We start from the raw sequence: 25284 nt of genomic DNA on the forward strand, positions 1-25284 counted from the left end.
TAATAGTTAAAATCCCTAAGACTATGAATCTATTCTTCTCTGCCTTAGCCCTCCATTTTTATAATGGATAATTATAGTAAACATTTCAATCCAAACATTCTAGAACCTTCAATTTCCCCTCTTGAAATCTATTTTTAGGACAAAATGAAAAAATAGTGACAAGAAATCATCATGTGACACATCTTGTTGTACAATATTCTAAGATGAATTACGCTAAGTGGAAAAATATAATTACCTTCACACCATGATACTCAATACAGAAAAAACTATAAGCAAACAAGGGCTGGGAGGGAATAATTTTGTTTTTGAATGTTAATGTGTAGAACTGTAACCCATTTTCTATATTTTTTTTTTTTCGGTCACACTTGGCAATGCACAGGGGTTACTCCTGGCTTTGTACTCAGGAATTACCCCTGGCCGTGCTCAGGGGACCATATGGGATGCTGGGATTTGAACCCGGGTCGGCCGAGTGCAAGGCAAATGCCCTACCCGCTGTGCTATCTCTCCAGCCCCTATTTTACGTTATACTGTTACATAAATAAAAACAAAAGAGAAAGGCAACCAGAATGTATTCTTCAACATTTTATGTTCTACATAGATAAATCTAAACAGATCTGGAACTGAGAATCAAAACTCCTCAAAAGTTTTAGATCTCAGAGAGATCTAATTTAGATGTCAGAGATCACTATATTCCATATCAAGCTTAAAGGCAGATCACTTTTGAGGAAATATTTTCCCCATTGTCTGCTGAAACAGGAAGTAATTTATATAGCAATTTTTCAACCAATTGGAACATTTATCAGGACATCTCTTATTTAGAAGTTTCAATATTCTCACTACAGTACAACAGTCCATAAAGTACTGAAACTAAATACTGAATATAACAATTGAATTGATACCAAATCCATCTATTTAAAATACTGTTTATTTGTGATTTAACATTAATTAGCATTACATCTAAGAGCAATATCAGATAACATTTATACATTTCCACAGGACACAGAGGTTCATTGGCTCATTCTTTATGCCAAAGCAAGTAAATAGAGGCATTAGCAAAAGGTGCAAATAGTTCACTGTTGCGTTTAAAAAATATTATGCACATTGCATTCATTTAAGATATATATATTTAAAAAGTTATGGAAAAGCATAGTTCACAGGTTACTGTTTCCACATACGTTGTAATACAACATAAATGATGTAGAACATAGAAAAAACCCTCAAATACAGAATTAAGCAAATGAAAGTTTCCACTAAAAGATTAAAACACTGATTCCAGTAGTTAGTGAGATCTAAAAAGAAATTTCCAGGCTGTTTCAACTTTGCATCATCATACACATAACAAACAGAACCAAACCCAGAACACACTGTAATCAATGTGATTTTTTTTTTTTAACATGCCAACTCACCCTCCAGAAACACTTTGGATTATTTTTACCCACTGACCATTTTGGATCATTGATTTTACATTGATTTGTCACATCACTTGGGTGAACAGGGGAAAAACTATATTAAGCCTAGTTTTAATTTGTATTTACATTAGAAAGAAAGTTTATTGAAATAGAATAAAAAAATTGTAAAAATCAGTAAGTGGTAGTTTTCTCAAGGAGGAAGGGGGGTTTTAGAACCATTGATCTCTTTTAGTGCAGCCCTCTAAATACATGTGTGTAATAACTGATTCATTTAAAAGTCAGTAGCAACCAAAAAATACAGAAAAGGAGAATTTTAGAAATTTGGGATATTTCTGAACAATTTACATTTTAAAAACTATTGTAAATAAGTCATTACCAAGACAAAATTCTTGCCACGATACTTTCGTTCCTTCATTTTTTCACCTACTCATTCTTTCTTTGTTTGGTTACCTCATGAGAGCTTCTTCATGTTAGCAATACGATGAGAAAATACACTTTAAGATTCAAATACGAATCCAGTGAAACTTTTAAATGTGCTAATCCCCCTTGATACCAAGTCCCTGGATTCTTGAAATATATTTAAGTATACTTAGTACCAAGCAGCCTCAAATATGCTCTACTGTTAAATGATTGGCTAATATGCTTATGACTTTTTTTTATACTGAATGGTATACAAACATCTCAACATACAAAAATCTTTTTTTTCCAGAGTTAAACTAAATAACCCATGTTATGTGTACAAAATCCCCTTTGTTGAAAAATAAGGGGCTTTCTAAACTAATATAAAAGGAAGTTTTCAAAAATTATAGTTTACTAAAAATGACCTTTTTTTGGCAAACAAAATTACTTCATGTGAAGAAATTTTATACTATGAATAAAATTCCAAATTATTTTTTTCTTAAAATTTTTTAAAAAATTATGTGCCAGTGTATACTAATGATATAGATTCTTATCTTAGAAGCTTTTAAAGCATTCTGTTAATGCCCATTGAGACAATGGGACTCTAAAAGGTAAAGTCCATAATCATGATAAAAAATTATAATCTGATTACCAGGTGAAGAAGTATCAAGAAATAAAAATTCTCTCACTTGTTCACCAGTAATTTTTTCCCAACAAAATTATGGAGAAGGCTGAAGTAATTCAGACAGATATCCGTGGTGAATTATAAATGTACTTTATGAGGGAGAGCAAATTAAAACTAATCATTGCTTAAAAATTCAAAGCCATTTTGGACATATAAAATTAGAGATGAATTTTAAAGTATTATTCATAACGTTTTTTTAAAAAGTAAAACTTTTTCCAGTTCTTAAAAGTCCAGTTTGCTACATACCCCCAATCTGATCTACCACTGCATATTAATGATCAACTTAAATGTGGTTTTTAAATGTGCAATGTCACACTGTAATAATAATTATTAAAAAAGAGCTCTAGGCTTCAACTTTTTCCTTTTTTTTGTTCTTTTTCAGAAAAGAAGGAGTGCGGAATTTCTTCTTTTTCTTGGATGGTGATTTTGAAGGTGAGCCTTCAGGTGACAGGACTTCTTCAATTTTTTCTGGAGACTTAATGGTAATCTCGATGTTTTCAATGGTCGTGCTTGTAGTTAACCTACTCACTCGTTTAGCGAGGTCATTTTCAACATCGTGCATATCATCCTTGCCATTCACTACCATGACAGGCACTTCCATGGACATGAAGCTCTTAGAAAACAGCTCATGGTTTTCTACAAAAGAGGAGGGTGTTTTTTTTGGATGTTAGCATCTTCATTGTACAAACTTAAAATGTTTTAGCAATGTACTAAGGCAATACTTTTTTTTTTTGTTTCGTTTTCTTTTAGGGTCACATCTGGCAATGCACAGGGGTTACTCCTGGCTCTGCACTCAGTAATTACTCCTGGCGGTGCTCATGGAACCATATGGAATACTGGGTATCGAACCCAGGTCGGCTGCATGCAAGGCAAACACCCTGCCTGCTATGCCATTGCTCCAGCCGTGGCAATACTTTACTTCTTTTTTTTTTTGGCTTTTCGGGTCACACCCAGCGATGCACAGGGGTTACTCGTGGCTCTGCACTCAGGAATTACTCCTGGCAGTGCTGGGGGACCATATGGGATGTTGGGAATTGAACCCGAGTTGGCTGCATGGAAGGTGAATGCCCTACCCACTGTGCTATCACTCCAGCCCTGCAATACTTTATTTCTATAAAAATAATTGTTCTAATAAACAACGGGTCTATTAGCATGAAGCTAATTTTCATACAGAGGGAAGGGAACAAGGCTGTTAAAAGAGTGAAGGCTAGAGATACATAGTTTGATGACTTGAGAATTAATTGTACATAAAAACCAGTATAAATGAGGAAAACTTGACTTTCTTTAATTTGGGGGTCATCATTAGGCAATCAAAAGTGAAAAAGATTTCATACTTCTAACTGGAAAACATACAATAGACAAATTTTTATTTCACAAATTCTTAAGAACGGTACACTGCCAAAATTCAGTTTAAGTAGTCAATTGAAATACCGTGCAAAAATAACACCCTCTTTAATAAAAAGGTATAAAAGTATTGGGAGCTTGAAGTAAAATCCACAGCAAACTTACTGTTATCAGGTATTCAAGTTCTTTATAAGAAAACAATGGCAGAGGGACAGACTCTCAGGACTTACTCAGAAAATGCTATGGGAAATTACATCAAATACCTTCTAATTTTTCAGGGATATTTTGCGGTGACTGAGTTTGAGACTGAATTTGTGAAACAGATGAAGCGTCATCTGAGAGTAATTCTTGCTCAGCATCTGTTGGATAAGAGTTTGGTTAAAAAGCCATGCAAAAATAAAGAAGCATTAAAATTTCAGAGAAGTTAGTGCATACATCAAATGCCTGCATACAGAGATGATAGTTTCTAAGCAATGAGCCAAACATGCTGACAGTTATTCTGAATATTGATAATTATGCACTAAGAGAAGGTTAATATATTAAAATTTCTGACTTCTAATAGTAATTTGACATACAGGCTTATGAAAAAGGAAGCTTAGCTAGTGGCAGCCAGGCAAACAATATAAATGCATTTAGCTATTGCTAAGAGTGTGTTAGAAAACCAAAATATATTGAGCAACCTGAAGAATTATAAAATCCTCCCCAGTGATGCTCATTAATGAGGCAGAACACTTCACTAAATTTAAAATACAGTATCCAATTAGTGATTCTTATCAAAGCAGTATTAGTGAACTTATTCAGAAGGTCACAATATAAAAGGAAGGTCATAATGTGAAAGAAACTATAAAGTTATATATAAAAGGTAATGATTCTAGAGCGTAGTATGTTACCTGACATCTTTAGGCTTTCAAAAAAAGAAAGATTAAAGAGGAATGTTTTACAAAATACAAAACCAGAAAGTTTCCAATCTTATGTTAGAACAAATAAATTCAATAAATGCACATATAACATTTAGTGTATCTATATTAATGAGTCAGGATGGCCTCTTTTTGTGACAAGGCACTAATACTGTGGCACTAAAGCTGTTCTCTGGCTGATCCAGATGTCATTACTGTATTTCACCACTATTGTCATAGATTTCATTCCAAAAATTTTTTGGGGGGGCCAAAAAAGATCTTATGTGAAACTAAAAAAAAAAACCAAAGCACCCAACCAAAAACAACCCCCCCCACTATAACCCCCAAATAATACCTGTCAGTATTATTAAAAATAGAGGGTTAAACATTTAGAGGACCGGAGCAATAGCACAGCGGGACAGCAGGTAGGGTGTTTGCCTTGCACGCAGCTGGCCTGGGTTAGATTCCTCCGTCCCTCTCGGAGAGCCCAGCAAGCTACCGAGAGTATTCCGCCCGCATGGCAGAGCCTGGCAAGCTCCCCGTGGCATATTCAATATGCCAAAAACAATAACAAGTCTCACAATGGAGATGTTACTGGTGCCCGCTCGAGCAAATCGATGAACAATGGACGACAGTGCTACAGAGGATGAAACAATGATGTGGTGAAATGTAGTAGTGATAGTTCTATGTAACAGTTAACATGGACAAAAAGTCTTTAACTCTTGGTTCTATTGTGTTTTGGATAAAAATTTCAACTGTATTGTAGAAGTTCTAAAGCAAAGACTCTTACCCTACTCTCTTTAGGATCATAAACATCTAGCCTGCCACTTAAGACTCCCCACATTTTAAAATTAAGCATATATTTATAGATGACATAGTTGAAGACTCAAGATTAAGAATTCTGATGTGGAAAGTCTGTTACAAAAAAGGAGCTAGTAATCAAATTACCTAGGGTGTTTTTTGTTAACATGATCATTACTATACAATTCGATACAATCCTTATTTAGGATTCTGAAGTCAAAAAAAACACACTCTCGCTAGAGTGCCACTACCTGAAGAAAGTGACATCATAATTCTAGCAGCTTGCTTTGTTTTGATTTTGAAGTTAACAATACTAGCACTTTGGACAGCCAGGAATAAGAAATTATACAAAGCATTACATCCACATTCTTGTGAATCTGTATTTCATAGTAAAACACTTTTTAAGAAGTCAAACACTATGAAATGCTTATTAATGTGTCTGTCTCTATTTACTAGCTAGTCATCCTCTACTCATCTGAGGATTTCATTTTACTACAGAAGATTTGCTAGCAATCAGATTACCTTCTGAGAAAAACAGTTGCCTCGATTTTAGCTAGTCAGTTTGAGATAGCCTTTAGCATTCTAGCAGCACTTACACTCTGGAAAGGACCCAGAGAAGTGACAAAGAGAAATCTATTATAAAAGAAAAATAAATATTGTCTCCTATCAGTCCATTCAAGACGCTCCAATGCTAGCAAACAACACTGTGGTTGTCCCAGGTTTATCCCAAACACATTCTAACATTTAAAGTTAACTAACCTTCCAGGCCTTGCTGTTTCCGTTCGATTGTCTTCTTATACTCTTCAAGTTCTCTTTCTGTGAGATGACTGAAGGGGTTTGGAGGAGCAGGTGGGGCTTGATCATCATCTTCAAACTGCATGGTCTGTCAAAGAAAAAAAATGACTTATTACTAAGAGCTTTATCTCTACATCACCGATAGCTGTACTTAAATATGCATCTACACACAGAGAAATGTAGATATGACATTTACTATCGCCCACTTCACAACAATCTTAAGAAACAATAAAGTAACATGGTTTATTTAAAATAAATCAGGGCTCAGGGATGGTGCAATGGCAAAAGTGCCTGCTTTCCAGGTGTCAGGCCCTTAGTTCCATCCCTGGTGCTGCAATGATGCAGCTATAATCTCTGGAGCTAATCAGCTATGTGCAAGCTCTAAAAGAATATACCATCCCCCAGTGAGCACCAAGGCTGAGTAAGCACCACAACCAGATGTGCTAGCTCTGGTGAGCACCACAAACAAGCATGTGTATGACTGCCCTGTGACAGCAACACCAGAGGGAAGAATTTTAATGATAATGTTTTATCACTGTCACCCTGTTGCTCATTGATCTGCTCGAGAGGGCACCAGTAACATCTCCATTGCGAGTCTTGTTACTGTTTTTGGCATATTAAATATGCCACAGGTAGCTTGCCAGGCTCTGCTGAGCGGGTGAGATACTCTCGGTAGCTTGCCGGGCTCTCGGAGAGGGGTGGAGAAATAGAACCCGGGTCAGCCGTGTGCAAGGCAAATGCCCTGCTAGCTGTGCTATCGCTAAAAAACAAAAACAGAATATCAGATTAATAATTTCTGACTACTGTCCAACTGAAAGATATTACCAGTGATTTTCCTTGATAATCTCATTTAGGTCAATTTCATTAACTTAAAAAATTCAAGCCAAGTTTTAAAGAGCTTTATATAACAAAGCTTCATTTGAAAAAACTGCTTCATTTAAAAAAAACCCTATGAAAAAGGCTTATTTCAAAGTGAAACTATCATAAGAGCTTTTGTTTTGAGGGGGGCAACACCTGGTGGTATGTGGGGGCTATTCCTGGTTCTGTGCTCATGATCCATGCTGTGCTCAGGATCAAACCTTGAACGCCCGCAGGCTCTGTATGCACTCAGCCTGTTGAGCTACTTCTGCAGCCTCTCAAAAGAACTTCTTTAAATTTTCTCTGAAAACAAATTTATAGCTATTTGCTCTTGGAAAGGAATTAATGAAACTTTCAATTAACACTTAATTGAACCCATGCATTAGAAATGGAATCCCTCCACCAAGCCCCAACAAAACACAGTGAAGAAACAGCAACAAAAATGATATAAAGTTTTAAAGGATAAAAGAATGAGAGAAGAAACAAGGACTACTTCTCTAAAGGGCAAGGAAGTATTTTTGGGAGAAGGAAAAAAGATGGAAGAATAGGCAAGAACAGAGAGAACTTGGCCTTCAAGGAGGGGGTACAGATAAGAAGCATGCTCACTTTTCTTACAGACTCTAACCTCTAATGAGAGGCATCCCTCAGGCACCACAGGTGGTAGTGAACAAAAGCTGGAAAGGAGGACAAGCTAAAGGGTGACAAATCTGAAGAAATGAAGATTCTCAGGTCCCATTTCCTAACCACACAATCAAACATTTATCTTTTTACCATCTCTGCAGACCAGGTTTATTCTTTAGAACCACTGATTAGGGAAGCAAAACATAGCTGAGGGCTCCCAGAACAATGACAGGAAACTGATGGATGACAGGAGAGTTCTCCAGATAAATTAAATGGCTACAGAAAACAATTACAAGAGGCTGGGGGAATAGCTTCAAAGGGCTGGAGAGAATGCTTTGCATGCAGGAGGCCCAGGTTCATTCCTTACATTGCCAAGAGTGAGCACCAAGTTGGGAGTAGCCACTGAGCACTGCTGGGTGGGGCTCAAACAAAAATGAACAAAACAAATAAAAGATGAAAGCAGAAAAAGAACAGCAAATATTAATGTCTGGGGAGTCTCCAGAGAAATAAACTGGTCCATATCCAATTAATATCCAATTCCCAAACTGTGGCCATATCTGGAGATTAGGCCTGGGTTTCAGTGTCCCGTTCTTAAGTATAAACAGACGATGACTGTTTACCAGACCCTTGGAGAAAGGTTCCAGAATGAAAGAAAATGATTGGAATAAAAAAGAAAAGGGAACTCAAGGAAAAAAAAGACAATAAAGGCAGCTGGAAAAAAAAATGAAAAGAAATTCCCTTTAAATAAATAAGAGAAAACACCGTGTCTATGAAAGAAAGACCAACATATTACTATTTTTTGTTACTATTTGTTTTGGGGATGCACCTGGTGGTGTTTAGGGTTTACTCCTGGCTCAGGAATCACTCCTGGAAATTCAGTTTAGGAGACTGTATGTGGTCACGTGCAAGACAAGCACCCTACTCTACCCATGGCAATAGCTCTCTGGTCCTAGGATATTACAAAATTTTTTTTTAAAGGAACACTAAGGAATATCTGAAAAATTTAAACTAATACCAAACTAGAAATGGAATCGGATTAGAAAATAAAGCCAAGCAAGCTGCCTAGAGAGGTTAAAAAGACAAAGACAGAAAGTAGAAAAGGAAAAAGAACAATAATAGCCTTGATCAAAGAGATCCAACAAACAGTATTTCTGAACAGAAGAATAAAGAAATTGCAGGTGGGGGTGGGGGTGTTGGTTGGGAATGCTGAAGAAATAGTTAGAAAAAACCCAACACACCCAATACTGCCGGACGTGACTTTGCAGATTAAAAGAAGTTGCTAAATGAAAAGGGGTTGCTAGAACAAAGACTAAAAAGAGAACTACTACAAAGCACACCATCGTGAAATACATTTTAGAAATTTTAGAACAGCAGGGATAAAAACAAGGCCTGCAGAACAAAAAAGAACACAAATACAAAGGTACATGAAAACACAATGCCCTCCTACTTCGAATGGCAGCATGCTTCTCGTGTTTAGTGGGAAAATTATTTCTCAAATCATATAATCCTAGAATTCTACACCCATTATTTGAAGGCAGAACACAGGAATTTCAGAATGCAATCTCTTCTATGTATCCTTTCGAAGAGAACTACTGGAGAATGTGTTCCATGATAAAGTTGCATGTCCAGTGAAGAGCAGATATGAGCCAGTAAAAGGCCCTGAGAAGCACAGGAGCCTGAAATTAGACAGTACTGGCCTGGAAAATTTGACCAGCCCTGATGAACTAGAATTACAGAGGGCTGGGACTGAGCGAGTACCTGTTACCTCTGACCATGGAAATAATGAGACTTTATGCTTTTGTTGAAAAGCCTGATGAGGCAAAGCAAAGACCCCAAATACTAAACCTAATGAAAGAACAGGAGACAGTTATTAACTATAGGGGAAGGAAAATTATGTTGGAAAGAAAATTTAATCCTGGGCTACTATAAAGTTTAGCAGTAAAGGCTTAAAGATATAAATACTGAAAAGCTGATATAACAAAAGCAAATTTATGATACAACTATACTGAAAGAATAAAGAAGGAAGTATATGAAATAGGTTAAATAACCCCTCATCTTCCATAAAAGTTGATCACTATCTTATCATTAATTCTAAAGCGAAGTCTACCTTCACGTTTTCCCATCTATGAAACAGGGCATCATCTTATAATTGATGGCATTCTACAGCTGTAATTGTCAGAGTTTTTCTCTCTTTTCTTAGTGATAAAATAATGATATCTTCATATATACATACATACATACATACATATAGAGAAATAGATAGATAGTTGGTCACAATAGGTCTGATAAAATATAGCTGTGATCCAAACCTGATTAACCAAGGTAGATGGTAGAAGCAACAACAAAACCAGAAACTGATTGAAGGAGACATTTGAACTCTTGTGAATCACTGTTTTTTAACTCAAGCTAAATTTAGTTAAAAATAAATATCACACTTATATTCAATATGTTGTTCCATTAACTTACAGAAGGAGGCTTATCCACAACAATTCCAGCAAGCAACTGAGATTGTGGTCCTGCTGTTTTCAAGTCATATCGGTTTTGTTCTCGAATCTGAATGACAAAAAAAGTAATAAAAATTTCTTGGAGGCAATAAAGAATAAAGCAGATATTCTTTATTTTCTCTTTATAGCTTGACCACCTCAAAGTGAGAGCCATTTTAATTCCTACCTCTATTCTTTCTGAGATATGAGATTCTAGTGACGAACTGTGTTAACTGAATTATATTTTTCACCAATACAAGCCCACTTACCAGTAACTAGAAGAGTTGGGAGTATTTACAAGCTCCAATTATGCTGAATTAATTAAATATCAATGTTTTCTGATTTTGAACCCCATGTTTGGTCTTAATCAAGTTAATCACTAAAGTTAAATATAAAACAGCATGAAAACGTCTCTCATCATCTGCACACCCACCTGTGTTCATCACATCTTTACAATTACCCAGTTCTGCAAATAGCCCAGTGTCCAACAACAGATGAATGGATAAAAAATTGTAGGATATACACACAATGGAACGCTACTCAGCTATGAGAAAAGATGAAATTATAATTTGCTCCTATGTGGATGCTAAGTGAAGTGACTCAGAAAGAAAATGACAAAAAAACAGATGATCTCACAATAGATAAATAAACAAAGAAAGAGATTAGATAATCCTCAGTGGGAAAAAAAAAAGAGAGCTGGCCAATAGAACTGGGATCTGAGGACGCATAAATGCTAGGTTGTGGTGGGGTGGGGAAGTGCCTTGGGATATAGTGAGGGATGCCGGCAGTGTGGTGGTGGGCACAGGGTAGCGGCACTGCAAGTATAGAACAGTCATACCGGTACTATTGTTAAAAATAAAAATGTATTTAAAAAATGTCTCTCCTGAGCATAGACCGTGTCTTACCTTATTTCTCTTTTCTAGTACTTCATTCGGGTTTGTGTTTAAAGGAACAAATTGATTTGGGTCTTCAATTTTGATGGGTGTTCCACTACTAACTTTAGAGGAGTCCTCTGCTTTCATCCACTAAAGAATAAAAAGATTCAAGAATGAAGTTTTGTATTAAGGAAATACAGTAGGGTTTTTGATAACGGTTTATTCACCCAAAGAGGAAGGAGCTTACATTGCTTTTTGGGCCACTCTAGGCAGTGTTCAAGGCCTACTTCTTGCTCTGTACTCAGGGATCACTCCTGGCAGGGTTTGGGGACCCATATGGGCTACCAGGGATCACACCCTGGTTGGCTGCATGCAAGACAAGTATCCTGCCCAGCTTCCTTATCAACACTTTGTAAATAATTTCACTAGTCAGAAAAAGGCTCACAAACAACATTTAAAAAAATTGCTTATGGTGCCAGAGACATAATTAAATGGACTGGAGCACATGCTCTGCACATAAGGAAGTAGGAGTCTGATTTCCAGCAACATAAAGTCCCCCAGTATAGCTAGGAGTGACCCCTGAGCACAGCTGGGAGTAGATTCTAAGTACTGCTCGGTAGAGTTTCTAAACTCAAAGAAAACAAATCCCACCCCCAAAATAATTCAAAAGAAAAAAACTTCTACAACTTGCTCTAATTATAAACTATTCTGTCTCTGCTTTGTAGGTGATTTTGTGCGTATGTGTGTGTGTGTGTGTATGTGTGAGAGAGAGAGAGAGAGAAAGAGAGAGAGTTTGAGTGTGGCGGGGGTGGGGAGGTCTAGCGTCTCCCAAGTGGTGTTCACGAGTCCTGGGGAACCCCTTCCAGAGATTCTTAGTCAACAATGCTAGTAGTTCAACACAATGGTCCAAGGATATACTGCTTCTTGGGACCTAAGATGCCAGGCCTCACCCAGGTATCCCGGATGGTGCTTAGAGGGCTCAAGGCTGTACCAGGTGTGCAGTACCAGGAATCAACCTGGTTGTTACATGCAGGACATATACTTTAACCTTTATGCTATTTCTCTGCCTCTCTCTGCTTGGTTTTTAAAAACAATGCTGAAAATATTTTAAGCATAGGCACAAAGCATGATCTCACATTAACTCACATCCAAAGGTACACCTGCACTAAAGTTTCATCCACTGATGATAGCCAAGATATGTCACCAAAAAGGATTTAAGAACTCTCTTAAAGAGGGAAACTGTCTGCCATAAAGGCAGGGGGAAGGGTGGGAGGGACAATGGTGGCAGAAAATGTACATTGGTGGAGAGATGGGTGGGTGTTCAATTATTGTATAACTGAAACTCAAACATGAAAGCTTTGTAAGTGTAGCTCATGGTGATTCAATAAAAAAAAATTGCTTACGAGATCTAAAAATAAATAATTTAATTCCTTTTTCAATTTAGCTTCCCAGAATTTATTTATTTTTGGTCAATAGAAAACACCAAGTCCTTCATGAGCATTTTACAAAAGATTTAAATTTGAGGTAACCTATAATATGCCAGAATAGTAGGGATGAAAAATTCTTATACAATTCTCTTTTATTACACATTAGAACCTTAAAGAAGGCTAATATTCATCAAGATTAATGATGACTGGACATCAATCTGTCAAAATTAAATCTGGGACACTAATGAGCTTAATTATGTTCTTCTACTAGAGGAAAAGAAATCTTACAGACAAGGGAAAAACCAACTGATTACTTTGGTATTTCCATATTGAACGTTACTGATTCATATGATAGCATGAGCTGATTTTAACCATCTGCAGAGTGGTGGATAAGAGCTCTAAAAACAAATCAGATCCAAAACAAAATGATGAAAAAGAGAAAATAACTCGTATATCTTGACCTAAAAGAATTTGCTTAAGGGTGGCTGTAGGCTGTGGGCAAAGTTCAAGCAACTTTGGCATCATCAAGCACTAACTTTTTACTTTGAATTCACTGGTACAAGACAAATCACAAAGCAGATTAATGTAGTGAAAAAGAAATGAGCTCTAAGTGAGACTGCATTAAAATCCCACTTTACCATTTATAAAACTATTTAAATCCTCAATGCCTCAGTTTTCTTATCTACAGAATGGAGGGAAAAAAAGACACTGTCTCTGGACTAAGAGAATTAAATGTGGTAATTCATGAATAGTAGCTATAATCAGGAGTCTAACACAAATTCTCCGTAAGTAACAGTGAAAATGTTATTAAGGTTACGCTCTACTTTCCCAACATTTGGGACACAGAACATACGTATATGAGTAACCAGGTAAAATACTTGACAGGCAGACCATGTAAAATAGTGACATACTGTGATTTTGGTTCTGGGACTGGTTTCCCCATTTCGAGATTCCTCAGGCACATTCACTTTCATGTATGTATTTGGTGAGTTCAACCATCTTGTCTTTTCACGCTGCTGTCTCTGTGCCATGTATTTGAGGGGAGAGAGTGGCACTGTATCGTCTTCAAAGGAGAAGGCAGTCACAGTTGCTGGGATTTCCACATCACTCTTGTGCCTGGGCTTTTCTCGAATGAGAGGATGCCTATAAGCATAGCCTGTTCGATACCCCTAAGAGAGAACAACCATATTTTAAGCAATTAAGCCTGTACCAACATAGAATTTTGATTATAACTCTCTTTAAACAATGATTCCAAAGACCTCTTTTTATTGACAATAAAGGGAAAGAGTTCTTTCCAAGTCCCACAGCAAGCCCCACCTAACACTAGAGTTGAAATGAAACAGATTTCAAGATCTGGTTAAAACTGATTCCAGCTGACAATGCAATTTCCACTTATACCACTGTTCCTGACAAAGGTAATTTCAAAACTGCTGACCAGAAATATTTTCCTAGCTATAAACTAGTTTTCCAGAGGCCAAATTAAAGTGTTCATTTCTGTCTTGGTTCCTGGGTCTAAAGGCAATTTGCCTTCCAGCCTTTTGTGGAAGAGGCAAAAATCTAACATTAAATGATATTTGCATGTTTTACTGTTTGATTCTTTAAAATTGTGAGAAAATTACCCTGAATGAATAGCTTCCTATGGTCAAACTCTGCTCCTGGAGGAAAAAGTATGTTCCATAACCAAAGCAAGATGGAAGCATCTACTCTTCAATTTAAAGACTGAAATACAAGATAACATTCAACTGTTCACTTACCAAATTGTCCAAGGTCCTCATTAGTCCTTCAAACTCAATCTCGCCAATCTTCCACTTTTGATGAGAGCCCAAATTCACACCACCTCCTCCAGATGCTGCTACATCGTGAGTGGAAACTTTAAACTTCTGAAGATCCAGTACAAGTAGATTGTCTACTCCACCTGCCCCTGCTAATGCTCGCACCTGTAATCAACAGTGAAACATAGAATTACACAGGCTAACGACTATCATGAGTACTTTACGTTTTTGTGGAGTGGTGGTGGGGAGAGGTTATGGGCCACACCTGGTGATGTTCAAGGCTTACTCCAGGGCTCTATGCTCAGGGCTCACTTTTGGAGGGCCTGGGAAACGATATGGGCTGCTGGGGATCACACCTGTGGGTGGCTGCGTGTAAGACAAGTGCCTTGTCTGCTGTACAATTGCTTTGGCCCCATAAATGCTTAACTTTTAAAAAGGAAAACTCCCCTGTGAGCACAGAGCTGGCACCTGATTTGATCCCCAATCCAAAAAAATCAACAAAGGGACAATTTTAATCCAGCTAATATCCAAGACTTGGTTATCTAGACTACTACTAATAAAAAACAAAGCAATACAGCTCGGTGACAGCAGGCAGCTGAAGTGCCTTTTCCATCTGTCTTATGAAAGATCCCTTCCATTACCCCACTCTTCCTGATGGAAAACACATTTACAGTCATACCTTTGAATATATTTCAAATGACTGAATACTCTTGCCAAATTCAAAAGTTCTTTTCTCGTAATTTCCCCTAAGCTACCCAGTCAATACTTTAGTTGAAAGTTATAATTTTAAAGGACCACAGGCATATACTATGTAAGGATTTTTTTTTTCAGGCAGAAGTCAGCTTGCTATGTTAATTTAATTAGACTTTTCATAGTCTCATGTGAGAAGAAAAGAAAAAGAAAGAGAAAAAAGAAGTTGGCAGTTAAGATAGGTTAGAGATGTAGAAAAAAATTTTGCCTGCTTTTTTTTGGATGACACATCCAATGAATTAAAACCATTACTATTTGCTTCAAAAGAATTTGCTTTTTTTTTTTTCTTTTTGGGTCACACCCAGCGATGCACAGGGTTACTCCTGGCTCTGCAATCAGGAATTATCCCTGGCAGTGCTCAGGGGACCCTATGGGATGCTGGGAATCGAACCCAGGTTGGCTGTGTGCAAGGCAAACGCCCTACCAGCTGTGCTATCCTCCAGCCCAGCATTCTTTTTTTTGGTTTTGTTTTGTTGTTGTTTTTTGGGAGGGCCACAGCTGGCGGTGCTCAGGGCTTATCCCTGGTTCTGCACTCAAGGATCACTCCTACCGATGCTCAGGGGACCATACAGGGTGCCAGGGGTGGAACCTGGGTTGGCTGCATGAAGGCAAACACCATATCCACTATTGTTCTATTGGTGTGGTCTCTTGGTCCTGCTTGGTTTTCTTGAAGAGGAAAATTAGATTGTTCAATACACAGTTTATTTGAAGGAAAAAAGTGGTTTAAAAATAGCCAATTCTTTATAGAACCTAGTGAGAAAAGTTCAAGAGTTCATAAAATGTCTAATTATGAACTCACAATTTTCATAAAAGGGACCCTAAAGTAAGTGATCTTCGATGATTGGCAGTGACTTTTGTTTCTCTATTGGCAACATAATGTTTGAAGGTGAAATGGAGAAATGTGCAATTAAATTATCTTTAAATGTAGACTTGTGAGGAAAATGATACTTTTGAAGCACAGATGTATATAATTGAATCAACTCTTCTAACTAAAATAAAACAGAACTTCGCTTAAAAGACAAAATAAAAAAACACCAGCCAATGGAATTTTGGAAATAATTTTGCAAACTCCAACTACACAAGAAAAGAGTAAAGCAAAAGGGGAGGTATATTGATTTTTCCTACCTGAATCTCACAGGCAATCTGCGCATTAAAAATATAATGAAAAGCCTCCTCAACTGTTTCTCCAAGTGCTACCACACCATGATTTCTGAGTACCAGCACCTAAAATAGAATCCCAAAGCAATCGCTTTAAATAACTGGCATAGCTCACACTGCGTTCATGAATAGCAACAGCAGCAAAAATAGCTCCTTAGAGAGGAACGCTACTACATACCTTACAACTTGGCCCCAAAACTTTTTGTAGTTGAATTCTCTCCTCCTGTTCATCAAGTGATCCTTGGTAGTCATAATAGGCAATATCGCCCAAGATTAGAGACTCCTGGGATATTGGAAGGATCCCACACTTCATGGATGATACCTATTTGATGGGGTTCATGCCAAGATAACATGTCACTAAATACACTTTCACAAAAACCTGATTCAGGTTAAGAAGCTTTTGAAATTCTAGTGTATTCACTGTGTTCAGCATTCCAACTCACTCACTACTTTAGATCTTTCAAAAAAGAAAAAAAAAGCACAGACTTATGAAACAACCAAACGCTGTACCAAATATGAGAGATACTGTGCTCCCAAGAACTTTATCACCCCATTATGAAATGGATTAGTTAAAAAATGCCATCTTTCTAGCTGTTTCCAGAATGGCAGGATTTGGCCCAAATCAGACCTTTTGCCCAGAGTGCATGTGGAAGATAAACATTAAAAAAAAAAAAAAGATTTGAACGGCAGAGTCTGAAAGAATGTGGACAGTAAAGCATCAGATAAAGAAAGCCATGATAATAACATACTGTCGAGAGTCACTGTTGTTTCCCGCCCTCCCGTGACTTACAGCTGCTGTGGCAAGGGTATGGATGTGTATCACACACTTAACATCAGGACGTGTTGAATAGATTGCTGCGTGAGGACTGAATCCTGTATGGTCAATTTTCAAATTAGTACTTCCCTGATCAACCACTTCTCCAATTATGTTGACTTTCACCTGAGAAAATCAGAAAGATATTTGATACACATACATCAAAGTTTGCCTAGGGTCCAGAAGCTAGGGAGTGGTAAATTTTTAGAGGTAAAGTTCATATAATAGATATTTAGACTTTATGGACCCGTGTTGCAATTACTCAATAAGCATCTTAGTACAAAAGCAGTCAAAAACAATCGTAAAAGAATGGTGCAACTTTGAGCCAGGAGTAATCCCTGTGCCTCACTGGTTGTGACCCAAAAAGAAAAAAAAAAAAAGAGAGAATGGTGCAACTTTGTTCCCATAAAATGTCATTATGAAAAACAGGTAATCGCCAAAAAAAATTTAGCATTTAGCAAGAAATGGAATAAATTAAGCTCATCTCCTAACGTCCACACAAGCCTGGCGTTTACTGAACTGATCTGGAAATTTCCATTTGCTAACAGCACAGCAACGAGACTCAGTGAAGCTCCTATTGTTTTATAGGCCAATGACAGTGGCTCTGAGCACAAGTATGAAAAAGTAAAAGACTAGGTCAATATTTATACATACTCTGTTTGGTGTTTAAATACATGTATATTTAAACATATATGCTTAAATAAATATATACATTGTGTGTGCATGGCACTAGGTATGGCCCAAAAAACAAAAACAACAATAAAAAGTTAGAAAAAACAAATTCTTGAGTGCATAGGGTGAAATTTTTTTTTTTTTTTTTTTTTTTTTGCTTTTTGGGTCTCACCTGGCGATGCACATGGGTTACTCCTGGCTTTGCACTTAGGAGTTGCTCCTGGCGATGCTCAGGGGACCATATGGGATGCTGGGGATCGAACCGGGGTCGGCTGCATGCAAGGCAAACGCCCTACCCGCTGTGCTATCGCTCCAGCCCCAGGGTGAAAAAGTTTTAAGAATTTCTTCAAAACATGGATAAGTTAACTCATAAAGCCTAAATAAATTAGTCTCTTCAATACCCTGGGCTTTCTTTTATAAAAATAATTGAAAACAATTTTTTTGGGGGGGGTCAAATTTGTAGTGCTCAGGCCTTATTTCTGACTGCACTTAGGGAATCACTTCTGGTGGGGCTCAGGGGACCATACAGGTGTCAGGATCAAATCTGAATTTGCCATGTGCAAGGCAAATGCCTTATTTATTACCTGCTGTACTAGCTCTCCATCCCTACCCTGCTTTTCTTGAACCCTCAAGCTTTTCTTGTAAACCAACAAAATCTTCTCTTTTAATCGTAAATGCTTTTTCATCCATAACGTATCTTGCTCTTTTCTGTGTTGACTAAAATTTATTTAGTTTGTTTTTCGTGCTCAGGGCTTACTCCTGTTTCTGTGCTCAGATATCACCCTTGATGGTGCTCAGAGGACAATATAGGGTGCTGGGGATTGAACGTGGATTGGCTACATGTAGGCAAATGCCCTTCCCGATATGCTTTCACTCGGATCCTGCTAATTAAAATTTAAGGAAACTATAAGAAAAGCATGAGGAAGTGCAGATACAACAACAGAGGAATAATAACTATACCAAATTGGAGGCTGTGGCTTCAGAAAATGAGAGGCCTCTGGGAATTATTATAATATGATCTTGTTCCTTACTTATTCTTACCTGGAATAAAAAAAAAGAGAAAGAATTACTGTGAGGTGCGATATTTGACAATGTAAGCATCACTAAAAAAAATATATATATGACGAACATTTGCAATCTGAGGGAATACAACAATAAAATTTTCTTCCCTCAACCCTTAAGAACTTGATAAAAAATTATGATGTATTTCTCATTTATTATATTCACCTGAGGTGTTATTTGGGGGTTTCTAAGGTTGCTTAGGATCAACTACATTATGTTTTGGGGGAAGAGGGCTTTGGGCAATGCCTGGCAATGCTCAGCGATCACTCCTGGCAGTGCTCGGTGGACTAGCATATGCAGTGCAGGAACTGACGGGGTCATCTGCATGAAGGGCAAGTGTCTTAATCCCTGTTCTGGTCTCTATACTACATTATTCTTTTTTCTGGGGGGGGGTTGGTGAGGAAATACTCAGGGATTACTCCTAGTGGTGCTCAGGGGACAACATGGGGTGCCACAGAAGGATGGTGGGCTTGACATGCAAGGCAAAGCTTTTGCTTCTACCTCTCTAGTATCCTTTCAACTACGTTCTTGAGAAAGAAATGCTGATTTTCTTTCAAACCAAAAATGGTACTGATTATAATCTTGACTTACAATATTAAAAATTAAGGGGAAATGGCCAGAGGAAAGAGAACAGAGTTCTCCTCAGAAGGAATTCAATGGAAGTAAAAGGGCAAAACCAAGAGATGTGGGGAAAATGGAAAAATGTAAAGATTCCACATCATACTTTAATACTTTTTTTGGCCTCTAGACATTGTCTAGCATCCAATTGTGTCAAGTGGCAGCATAAAACCAAGATGATGATGAATGGGAACAATATATTTAAAAAAAATCAAGTCCTGAGAGGAAATTTTCCTGACCCCTTATCCTTTCCTCCATTTACTATTTGTATTATTCTTTTAGTTTAGATTTATGGTAGGACTTATTCAGGAAAAAATTCTTTGGCAGAATTTTCTCTCCGTGTTAGCTGTATCTAAGGTGCAATAGTACTCAAAAACATCTGCGATAAGAAAAATAGAGGAGAATGAGAACCTGAGCTATGAGGAAAGATGAGCAAAAGTATAATTGCCCTCTACATGGAATTTCATAAAAAGGAAGAAAAAAGTCAAAGGACTCACTGAGATATATGTATTTGCCAGGTGTGCCCATCCAAACAAGTCCGCAAGCCTGTAGAGGCTAGCAAGTTTACAGCGAGTAAGTTTTTCTCCCTTCACGTATGAAGATGTATCTGCCCCAGGAAGGTCATTGATAGGTGTGACCATGCCAAGACCTGAAAGAGAAAAATTTGTGGAGAGAAAGTCAGGTTGAGTAATCCCTTACCTCAACTGAGCTCCCAGGAAGTGGCAGAGCGTATGGCAAGGCCCCAGCCTTATAAACAACTGAGGAGAAACTTCCCAGCTCACACACGATCACGGTCACGAAATCCCGTTAATCGTCGATTTCTCGAGCGGGCTCAGTAACCTCTCAATTCCTCCTTTCCCTGACGAATTGTGCTCCCAGCTCACACAAAGTTTCGTTAATTTATCTTCCTTCCTAGCAGAACACTGGGTGAAACTATGTATCAGTTCTATTCTTTACTTGATTGGAAAATGCTTTCTGTCTACTTCTTGTTAGGGAGTGTTGTTATCTAAAATTCACATCCTTGGAGAAAATGGTCACATGATTCCCAAACTGAAAGCATTGTTAATACTGATGTTAAAGTTTTGTGATGAAAAATAAAAATCCCAACAGAAAGCTAGTAAGATTTATTTAAATGTTTATTCAAACAAAAAAAGAATTTAAATTGAAAAGAATACAGCCATACAGCAGTCTGACTTTTGCCTCTTCTACTTAGCAAAAACTAGGCATGCTCCCTAAAGACACAACTGCCAAGTTCCACTAAGTTCAACTTAAGTTTCCATTCTCGCTGACTCCTTCACATTCCCTACCCCTCACTTTCCTTTTTTTTGTGGGAGAGCCTCCAAAGCCATGCTCAGGGACCTGGGGTCCATTCCTGGCAAAAGATGGCCAATCAGGTCAGATGGCTCAAGCTCGGGCCAGGAATGTGATGGTGCTTGAGCCAGTGACAAGGGCTCTATCCACTGGTGCTGGGCAGAGGGGGAATGTGGTGCCAGGAATCAGGCTCAGGCACTGTGGCATACGTACATGTACTCCTGCTGGCCATCTCCCGGCTTCCCTCCCATCATGTACCTCATGTACCCGGAATGCTACCTCTTTCCTACAATTCTTCTATAGGCCCGGGTGATGCTACTTTGCCCTTTTTAACTCCTGCAGAAGTTTTGCCCCCTGCCTTTGCCCTAACCTTGGTCCTTTCTTTCCCAAAGCTCAGTCTTATACTATGTTACTTTTCCTTTCTCCTTTCCCTCAGGAGAATATCATACATTCTCAAGCCTCCCATTGTTATTTCTGCGCTGTTCAGACCCTCCGCCCATTCTTCTGCCTGCTGCTTCCAATGGCTCACAACTTAAAAGGGTCAAGGAATCAGGAAACTAGTTCAGAGATCTGTGTGAAGCCCTGGGTTTGATCCTCAGCAGCTAAGGAAACAATGAAATAGGGCCAGAGCTATAGTACTATGGGTGGGGTATTTGCCTTGCACACCAGGGTTCAATCCCTGCTACCACATATGGTCCCCCAGGTTCCACCGGGAGTGATCCTGAGTGCAGAGCCAGGAGTGGACACACCAGGAGCATTGCCTGGTGTGCCCCTCCCTTCCTGCCCCATAAGAAAAAAAATAAATAGATCTGGAAGAGACCTCCCTCCTCTCCTGTCCCCCCTCCCTCTCTCTGTCTCTGTCTCTCTCTCACTCAGGGGTAGGCCACACCCAGCAGTATTCAAGGCTAACTCCTGGGTTCTGTGCCAGGGGAATCATGTGTGGCTCGAGATCAAACCAGGGTTGGATGTTGGGTAAGGCAAGCGCCTCACTCCTGTACCTTCCCTGGCCTGAATATTTAGCTCCTATTTTCTCCCTATACTTAAAAAATACTGATGGCACTATAATCCCCACAGGCTTAAATGCTAAGTTCACTTACCTCTTAACTTTTCTGGGGTTATGTAAAGTACCACAAATGGAAAGTACCACAAGTTCTACTATTTTTTTCTTCAAAAGGCCTCTCATTTTTCCATACATTTGCCATGTAACCTCTATAATAAGCAGAATGCCTAGAGCCCCTTTGTAAATTTATTCTGCATAAAAAATGATCAGATTCAGTTTCCTAGGCCACTACTTTTAACCTCCCTATTCCCCTACTCAAAGTTTCATAGGAGTCCCACACTGGAAGATTTACAAAGGCCAGAAAATTAGTGCAAATGCATGAAAAAGAAGTGTAAACACTGGGTCTGGTATGTCCTCGGCCCACTAGACAGTACATGGCTGATTTGAAGGATGCAGGTGTTCCAACCCATCAACCTGCTGTTACCATGTGAGAATCCAGAGATGTGAAAATGTTTAAAAGAAGCCCCAGAGGGGCTGGAGCAATAGCATAGTGGGTAGGGCATTTGCTTTGCACGCAGTGAACCAGGTTCGATTCCCAGCATCCCATATGGTCCCCCGAGCACAGCCAGGAGTAATTCCGGAGTGCATGAGCCAGGACTAACCCTTGTGCATCGCTGGGTATGACGAAGGAAGGAAGGAAGGAAGGAAGGAAGGAAGGAAGGAAGGAAGGAAGGAAGGAAGGAAGGAAGGAAGGAAGGGAGGGAGGGAGGGAGGGAGGGAGGGAGGGAGGGAGGGAGGGAGGGAGGGAGGGAGGGAGGGAGGGAGAAAGAAAGGAAGAAAGAAAGGAAGAAAGGAAGAAAGAGAGAAAAGAAGTCCAGACTAACACTCTGTAAAATCTAAGTTTCAAATTTTACATATTCATTAAGAGAAATACTTTTAATTTTTACAAAATTTCAGTTAGCCAATAACCTACTTCTTTTAATCTCTATCCTTCCAATTATAATTTCCACTTTCTATGTAAAATGTAAATGTCCAGATGGCTCATTTCTACTCTGTGGTCTTTGTTTGGGACATGGCTTGCCTGCTGCCATCCTTTACACATTCCAGCCAACGACCCTGGAGATCACCTTTCTTATGCAGGACACTCAGGTCAGCTCTCTTCCATCTCTCTTGCCTTCAACTTAAGAATCTTTCACTACTCTTCTTTGTCTATATCCTCTTGTGAGATTCTCTTTTTTTTGGAGGGGAGGAATCATTATCTGGAGATAATCAGGGGTTACTCCTGGCTCTGTACTCAGGAATTATTCCTGGTCGTGTGAGGGGACATTATGCGATGTCAGGGATTGAATATGGGCAAGGCAAGCACTTAACTGCTGTACTATCATTCCGGTCACTGGAATTCTGTAATCGACATATATAGCTCTGAGTGATAGTTTTTTTTATGTCCACCTGCCAAGCAGCTACAGATCATAGTCTTTATTTTTGTGATTGAGGCTGCTAAATTCATTTGTATCTTACATTTAAACTAGATCTCTCTCTCTCTCTCTCTCTCCAATGCCGCGTGCAAGGCAAACACCCTACCCACTGTGCTATCGCTCCAGCCCAGATCTTCTACCTTTTCATAGATTTTGGTATGGTGTATTCCTTTTTCCTTTTTGCTATTCAGGTTTCAAACTCACCTCTGAAACCTAGTGAGAAGTTCTCTCTGATTATCCAATAGTCACTTAGATACTCCTATCAAATCATCATATGCCTTATTCATTAATCAATTTCTTTCTTCTCTACCCATAATTAGCACTTTAGCTTGGGTACTTACACCTTTAGAACGTAAGGACTCTTCCAAAGATTCTTTAGCTAATGTGCTATCTTCTAAAATACTAGTTCACTTAAGACTTCTACAAATATTAGAAAATACTGACATTAATTGAACTTCTAATATTTAATCTAGCCCCTCAAAAGGTGAAGGGACACAATTCTGAAGTGAATCATTATCATCTTTTGGATACCAACCAGTCCCTTGTGGTCTCCTTTGGAAATCTGTGTGCATGCCCCTGTATTAGTCAGTTCTGTACAAATCTTATAAACAGGTAATGTACTTAAACTCTGTCCTTTTTCTCGGGGTGTGGGGGGGGTCAGGAGGGGAATGTTGGGTCACATTCGGTGATGCTCAGGACTTATTCCTGGCTCTGTGCTCAGGGTTCACTGTCGGTAGGCTTGAGATACCATAAGGGGTGCCAGGATTAAAACTGGGCTGGCAGTGTGCAAGGGGGAAAGTCTCTATCTGCTGTCTGGCTGAACTCTGTGTCTCTTGATTCTTGGTATCCTGATGACAATCAGTTCATTAAAATGGTGTTGCAGAATGAATAAAATGTCTCAACACCCTTTTTACATCAAGAACTAACTATTGCATCCTTTAATGTCTATTAAGATCAGGAATTCTACAAAGTTTTCTCAGAGCACTTCAGTCAATAATTATTCCAGACCTCAGTTCAGAGCACAGTGACGTATCAAAGGGTCATTAGGCAATTTTTTATGAGCTGCTTTATAAATTTTTTCTCTGCAGCTATCTTGAAGTTTTTAATCTTTTGTACATTCATGGTATTTTTCCTCAACTAAAATATAAATTATCTAGGGCAGGAACTACATCTTCTATTTTACAATCCTCATGAAGTCTAGTAAAATATCTGGTTGATATAAAAAGTATGAGATCATAACATATTACTCTAAGGAGAAGATGTTATGAACATAACATATGGATTGAACTGAGCAGAATAAGCTGCTGGAGACCATACAGTGTCCAAAGTAGAGATAAAAGTGTAATCTTTTAAACTTTCCAAAAGACTTACTGAGGGGAGATGAAGTAAGGCCTGAAAAAGAATTGGCCATGATGTAATCAGCAATCTGTTGTAATGCTAATAATCCAGTTGGGTTGTGGCCTTTCTTCATCTGTTCTTGAATAAGGCATTCCAGGTCTTCCCGAAAGGCCTGAAACACACAGAAATAATCACTGAACACATGCATCTCCCTTGAAGCGGAACAACCCAAACAACTTGCTTCAAAATAATCTTGACCAGCTTTTATCTAAACTATTTCAAAACAAAAATACTGCCCAATATAATAAAAACAGTGTAAGAAGCATACTCTCCAGAAGAAAAAATCATTAGGCATTTTTATTCTCAAGGAAAAGAAGAAATGAGAGTTAAGGAGTTAGGCTCAAATAGCTGGCGCAAAAGCCTACTGCGCACAAGGCTTTTGATCCCCAGCTCTAGATGACCTGAGTGTTAAATTAGTGGGTGAAAACCTGGTGACTCCCAGCACTGTGCCCTCCAACTCTTGCAAGAAAATGAGATTATAACATCTACAGTAGGCAGGTACAGATAGAGACATCTATTAATATGCAATAAGAACACAGAGTACAGACGGTTAGAAAAGAGACTCATTCCTTCCATCTGATAGCCTTATCATCTGGGTTAGGACAGGTCCTTCGTCCAATGACCGCTAATTACAGAGTGACTCATGGCAAAAATTTTCACT

The 25284-nt window shown here is 38.5% G+C and overlaps 1 protein-coding gene across 7 annotated transcripts in view; it reads right to left on the reverse strand.

Moving 5' to 3' along the window:
• Positions 1-907: 907 nt before the first annotated feature.
• Positions 908-25284, reverse strand: part of ADD3 (adducin 3) — a 142487-nt gene continuing 118110 nt past the window's right edge. For 5 of the 7 annotated variants that reach the window (XM_055118997.1, XM_055118998.1, XM_055118999.1 and 2 more), the window contains exons 3-15: positions 24597-24735; positions 19937-20088; positions 18720-18800; positions 17064-17213; positions 16452-16595; positions 16241-16339; positions 14348-14530; positions 13505-13762; positions 11197-11316; positions 10275-10361; positions 6294-6417; positions 4101-4196; positions 908-3129 (exon numbers count right to left, since the gene is read on the reverse strand). In XM_055118997.1, coding sequence (XP_054974972.1) covers positions 2837-3129; positions 4101-4196; positions 6294-6417; positions 10275-10361; positions 11197-11316; positions 13505-13762; positions 14348-14530; positions 16241-16339; positions 16452-16595; positions 17064-17213; positions 18720-18800; positions 19937-20088; positions 24597-24735 — 1926 coding nt within the window. In that variant the 3' untranslated portion in view covers positions 908-2836. Of the gene's footprint in view, positions 3130-4100; positions 4197-4727; positions 4742-6293; positions 6418-10274; positions 10362-11196; positions 11317-13504; positions 13763-14347; positions 14531-16240; positions 16340-16451; positions 16596-17063; positions 17214-18719; positions 18801-19936; positions 20089-24596; positions 24736-25284 lie in introns of those variants that run through there. The other 2 variants (XM_055119002.1, XM_055119003.1) reach the window with 2 other exon arrangements.

The sequence above is a fragment of the Sorex araneus genome, chromosome 11, assembly GCF_027595985.1.
Source record: "Sorex araneus isolate mSorAra2 chromosome 11, mSorAra2.pri, whole genome shotgun sequence".
NCBI classification, from domain to species: domain Eukaryota; kingdom Metazoa; phylum Chordata; class Mammalia; order Eulipotyphla; family Soricidae; genus Sorex; species Sorex araneus.